At 36.6% G+C, this 5,496-nt stretch overlaps 1 protein-coding gene and 1 long non-coding RNA gene across 3 annotated transcripts; both read left to right on the top strand.

Moving 5' to 3' along the window:
• Nucleotides 1-1,599: 1,599 nt before the first annotated feature.
• On the top strand, nucleotides 1,600-3,267 carry LOC122050439. Its single transcript, XM_042611340.1, has 2 exons — nucleotides 1,600-2,261; nucleotides 2,604-3,267. The coding sequence occupies exons 1-2, from the start codon at nucleotides 1,600-1,602 to the stop codon at nucleotides 3,265-3,267; spliced, it is 1,326 nt and encodes a 441-aa protein (XP_042467274.1).
• Nucleotides 3,268-3,967: 700 nt separating this feature from the next.
• Nucleotides 3,968-5,158, top strand: LOC122053780. 2 transcript variants are annotated; one of them, XR_006132355.1, is made up of 4 exons: nucleotides 3,968-4,477; nucleotides 4,547-4,693; nucleotides 4,790-4,955; nucleotides 5,100-5,158. It is a non-coding gene; the product is annotated as an uncharacterized LOC122053780 (long non-coding RNA). The 2 variants fall into 2 exon arrangements; XR_006132354.1 differs by having other exon boundaries at nucleotides 4,560-4,693.
• The last annotated feature ends 338 nt before the right edge of the window (nucleotides 5,159-5,496 follow it).

The raw sequence follows: 5,496 nt of genomic DNA on the forward strand, positions 1-5,496 counted from the left end.
ACTCAATAAAATACAAAACTCAAAATGATATTCAAAGTTTAATATGAAATCAGGATTCTGACAAGTTAAAATATATCCTGATTGTATCAAATGGACAACCTTCTCATCTCTAGAAGGACATTTTGAATGGTTAGGAATGTCATTCGGACTTAAGATAACATGCTAAATTTTCCAAAGGAGGATGGATGATATTTTTAAAAATGTCTCTATGTTCACCTACATCTACATTGACGATGTATTAATTTTTTCGAAAACAAAAGATGAACATTTTGCTCATCTATATGTTATTTTTAACCTCTTTGAAAAACAAGGCCTCATAGTTTCGCAGAAGAAAATGAAACTAGCCACAAAACATAGATTTTCTTAGAATAGAAATTGGGCAAGGACGAATTACACTCCTATCTCATATTTCATCCAAGATACTCACTTTTCCAGATAAAATAAAAGATATGAAAACATTAAGAGCATTTTTAGGACTTAAACTATGCCAGACATTATCTCAAGGACATAGGAAAAATTAGTGGACCCCTATACAACAAAATGTCAATTACAGGTCAAAAATACTTTAATCAACAAGACATAGAGCTAGTTAAACAAATCAAAGAATTAGTTAGAATTATTCCAATTTTAACACTACCACTGGATTCTGACTATTTGGTCGTAGAAATAGACGGATGTGAAATAGGTTGTGGAGGAGTTTTATTTAGAAAAACCTCCAAATATGACCCCAAAACCTTAGAATCTTTGTGCAGATATGCCTTAGGGAAATATAAAGAAAAATATCACTTAACTTCTCTAGATTACGAAATTCTAGCGGTCATTTACTATCTTGACACATTCATGCTCTTTATTTGCAATAAATAAGAAATTACTATCCGAACTAATTACGAGGCAATTGTGAAATACACACAACAAACCTAAGGGTTACATAAAAGCTTAAACATAAAACGATGGCTTAAGTTCACAGATACACTTATAAATAAAGGATTTAAAATCTAATGGGAACATATTAAGGGAACAAATAATTCCCTAGAGGATACTTTATCATGACTTTTACATTAAACTTCACTAAATATTACAGGATCAATGGATCGACAAAAGAAGGTGCAAACTTTTGCCATAAAAACTATGAAGTTTGACAACCAATAATTACAATAGCTTATAAACTATAAGGATCAGTTCCATCTTTCCTCCAGAACTGTTTACTTAACAATATTTAGAATATCCCCAAAATTCCTGGCAATGCTAATTACAAGATAGCAATAATTAATGCTTTATCCAACTAATTCCTGAACCACGGTGTAAAAACTAGAAGGCAAGAAGTTTTCTTGCTATATAGTTTATTCAGGAATATAATATGATGGGAAGAAGTCAAAATAGCCACACAAGGATGTGAAAAATCATCCTACAAAGGCTTTTACTCCATAGATTAAGCATTCACTTCTGCCAGGACAATAATTGACACTAACTTCTTTATAAGCACCTTAAGACAGGAGGAAAATCAGACAAAATACAGTCTGATAGAACTTATGCTCAAATAGCCATAATTGAACTTAACAAAATAGCCATGATTTTGGATTAGAAGATGATTTAGTTTGGATGGATGAAAAAACCAAGCGATATATGAAATTATTGCAAGAAGCTGAGTGTGAATTGTATGAAGGTTGTAAAAATTTCACAAAACTGGCATTCATTGTTCATCTCCTACAACTAAAAGTTCTAGGTAGTTGGCCTGATAATTCCTTCACTCTTTTACTTCAATTGTTGGTAAAAGCCTTTCCTCATGCAAAGTTACCTTCATCCTTTTATGAAGCCAAAAAAATAACTGAAGATCTTGGCTTCACATACCACACTTCGGATGTTTGCCCAAAGGACTGTATGATATTTCATGGTGAAGATAGTAAACTTAAAGAATGTGAAGTATGTGAATCACCTCGATACAAGTCTGGGGGTAAGCAAATTGCTGCAAAGCAAATACGGTATTTTCCATTAAAGCCAAGATTGCAAAAACTTTTCCTGTCATCTGAGATTGCTTCATTAATGAAATGGCTTGAAAAAGAAAGAACTGATGATGGTGTCCTGAGACACCCTGCTGATTCTCAAGCTTGGAAGTCTTTTGATAACAAATATTCATCTTTTGCTAGTGATTGTCGTAATATTAGACTTGGATTAGCTGCGGATGGATTCAATCCTTTTAGAACAATGAACACATCTCATAGTACGTGCCTGTTATGCTTATTCCATACAATTTACCCCCATGGGTATGCATGAAACAATCAAATCTCATATTATCTGTGCTTGTTGATGGGCCTAAAGCACCTGGAAACAGAATAGATGTGTACTTACAGCCACTCATTGAAGAATTAGTAGAACTATGGAATGATGTGTACTTATGATGCTTCAAGTAAGCAAATGTTTAATCTTCGTGCAACTTTATTATGGACAATCAGTGATTTTTCGGCTTATGGAAATTTATCTGGGTGGAGTACAAAAGGGAGGTATGCTTGTCCATGTTGTGGTAGCAGAACTTGATCACTATGGTTGAAACATAGTAAGAAATTTTGCTATTTTGGTCATAGAATTTTTTTACCTCCTAATCATAGATTTCGAAAGCTGAGAGCATCCTTTGATGGAACACGAGAATATGGAAACAAGCCAAGAAGGCTTTCAGGGTATGAAATGTATGAAGAAGTGAGAGAAGTTTTAACGGATTATAAGAAAGATGACATTAAAAAAAGACACAATGGGGAGTTTCATTTACCGAGTGAGACCAATTGGAAGAAAAAAAGTATATTTTTTGAGTTGCCTTATTGGATGGATAATTTAGTACCACATAATATTGATGCGATGCATACAGAGAGAAATTTCATGGAAAATGTACTTTCTACAATACTTGGCATAGCAGGAAAATCAAAGGATCATCTGAATGTTCGTTGTGATTTGAAAGAAATGGGAATAAGGAAAGCATTGCATCCTACTCTAATGGCCTCTGGTAAAGAGCATATTCTTCCTACAAAATTTACAATGTCCAAGGATGAAAAATTGGTTTGTTGTAAAGTTTTGAAAAATATCAAACTTCCAAACGGCATTGCATCAAATATATCAAAATGTGTACACTTGGAGGAGCGAAATATATGGGGTTTGAAGTCTCATGATCATCATATTCTTATGCAACTGTTGCTTCCGTTAGCTATTCGCAAAGCATTGCCTAAAGATATAGTTAAAGTTCTTATAGAGTTAACTAATTTTTTTAGGCAACTAACTTAATCACATAAATGATTTGGAACACATCCAAGATAGAATTACTGTTATCCTATGTCATCTTGAGAGAATATTTCCTCCATCTTTTTTTAATATAATGGAGCACTTACCTATACACTTGGCTGAAGAAGCATTACTTGCTGGAGCCGTACAATTTCGATGGATGTACCCCATAGAAAGGTTAGTTTTTGTTTGCTTTATGAATGGATTATATTTGTGTGAATATTTAACATTTTTATTAATTGAAACCAACTGATATCTCTTTAATGTTTCTAGATATCTATGTACTCTGAAAAAATATGTGCGAAATCGTGCTCATCCCGAAGCTTCTATTGCTAAAGGCTATTTAATGGAAGAGTGCATGAATTTTTGCACAAGGTATCTAGATGATGTGGAAACCAAATCTAATCGACCCAAAAGAAATTTTGATGGCAGTAATGATGAAGGACGTGCTACAAGAAAAGGAGTGAACATAACTGTAAAATACGGGGAAAATGGCGAATATTAATAAGGGAATTTTCTGGAATTTTTAGAAATTTTATGGAAATTTTTCGGAGACCATATGTACCAGTTTACGGGGATAAAAATGGGGCCAGGAAAGCCTGTTTAGGCTACCCTATTTTAACGAGGAAAAGTTGAAATTTTGTTTTTTATTTTTCTTTTTTATTTTCTTTCTTTTTCTCCTTTTCCTCTCTTCCCATCGCCGTTTCCTTTTCCCCCCGCATGTCGCACCCCCTTTCCTCAACCGACCCGTGCCCTAAGGTGTCGACGCTGCCCACCGACACGTCGCCGCCGCCTTTCCCCGCCGGTTCTCCTCCTGCGGTATAAAAGCTGTGGCTGAGGGTTTTTGCAACCCTTCCTTCTCTTCCCCTTCTTGTGCTGAGCCCTAGAGTTTTGCCGTCGGCGAGACTTTTGAGCCACCATCGACAATTATTTCCTTCTCCTCTTCCTCCATCTCGAGTGACCTAGCCGACTTCTTCCTTCCCGACGCCTTCTCTGCCCAAAGCCGAACGCCTCTTCCATCTGCTGATATCCGGTTCTTCTTTGATCAACGACGTCGTCGGCTATCGTCGGAGCTGCGAAGCCCTTCTATCGCGGAGATCATGCCCTAGCCTCTTTGCAATGGTTTGGCAGCACAACGACCACCTTCTGTGCCCTAGCCGCAGTCACCATGCTTTAGATCGCCAGGGATCGGAAACATGTGTTGATGACAAGGGTAGGTTCTTGAGTTGTTTTCACTTGATCCTCTCTAGCCTGTACCTTAACACTGTCTATGATTGGGTAGCTGATCTTTATAGGGTTTGTTGGTGTCTGGAATTGTTGATTCTGCCTTGATCCGACACTGTGGCAGGAAGGTCTCTTTTCACGGCAGATCGACACACCTATATTGGTTAGGTTTGGATGGTTTGATCACGGTGAAGGTGACAGCAAGGTGAGTTAGGTTGTTGTTTGATCTATGATTTCCACCGACTGGTTCCAGAGGGATTTTATTTTTTGATCAGTGAGGTGTGCTTGGGATGTTTGGCAGAGACTAGAAGGTGGTTGCTTGATTAGTGACTTCTTGCTTGATTCGGTTGATATCGGTGAGGAAAGATTTCAGCAAGATTTTGTGTTGTGGGTTGCTCTTTGATCCAGCAGCACCTTGGATTCGACAGGACCTCCTTCAGGCAGTACACGTTTTGGCTGAGCTTGAGGTATGGTTATGTATCGAATTATGGATAAATTGGATTACTAGATGGTTAGATTTATTAGGGTTTTACCCTAATTGAGCCTCAAGGATTTTTATTTGGTTATGCATTTGAGTGTAGTTAAATAAAATATTTATTTATTGGACACAGGACTTTGACGCGAGACGAATATCTCGACGTCGTATTTGGACCGGATTGGACTTTTCGATTGGAGGCGGGTACCTCTTGACTTATCTTTTATGATATTGTCATTTGGATATGCATAGTATTTTATAGCTACAAGCAATAATCATGTTTGTCTTTGGTATGTTAGTTTGATATCCATAGCATGTTCTGTTTAGTTGCTTGCTAGGTATCCATGTTTATACCTCGTGATTATTGCCATGAGTACTTTAGTTCCTAGAGTAAGTGACATACCATGCTCTACTGAGGTTAGGACTAGGTACTGGATTTTATTTCTGGCATGTGTATCTAGATTTTATGATACCTAGGTTTTTATGCCATACCTGACTTGTATATCTCTATTTGTATATCATATATGATTCGT

This window comes from Zingiber officinale, chromosome 3A (genome assembly GCF_018446385.1).
Source record: "Zingiber officinale cultivar Zhangliang chromosome 3A, Zo_v1.1, whole genome shotgun sequence".
Classification (NCBI taxonomy): domain Eukaryota; kingdom Viridiplantae; phylum Streptophyta; class Magnoliopsida; order Zingiberales; family Zingiberaceae; genus Zingiber; species Zingiber officinale.

Bases quoted from the DNA above. Each gene is read 5' to 3' on its own strand.
- LOC122050439 (XM_042611340.1), top strand. From the start codon at position 1,600: ATGGATGAAAAAACCAAGCGATATATGAAATTATTGCAAGAAGCTGAG. The intron at 2,262-2,603 runs GTATGCATGAAA...TCCTAATCATAG, and splicing joins CATACAATTTACCCCCATGG to ATTTCGAAAGCTGAGAGCAT.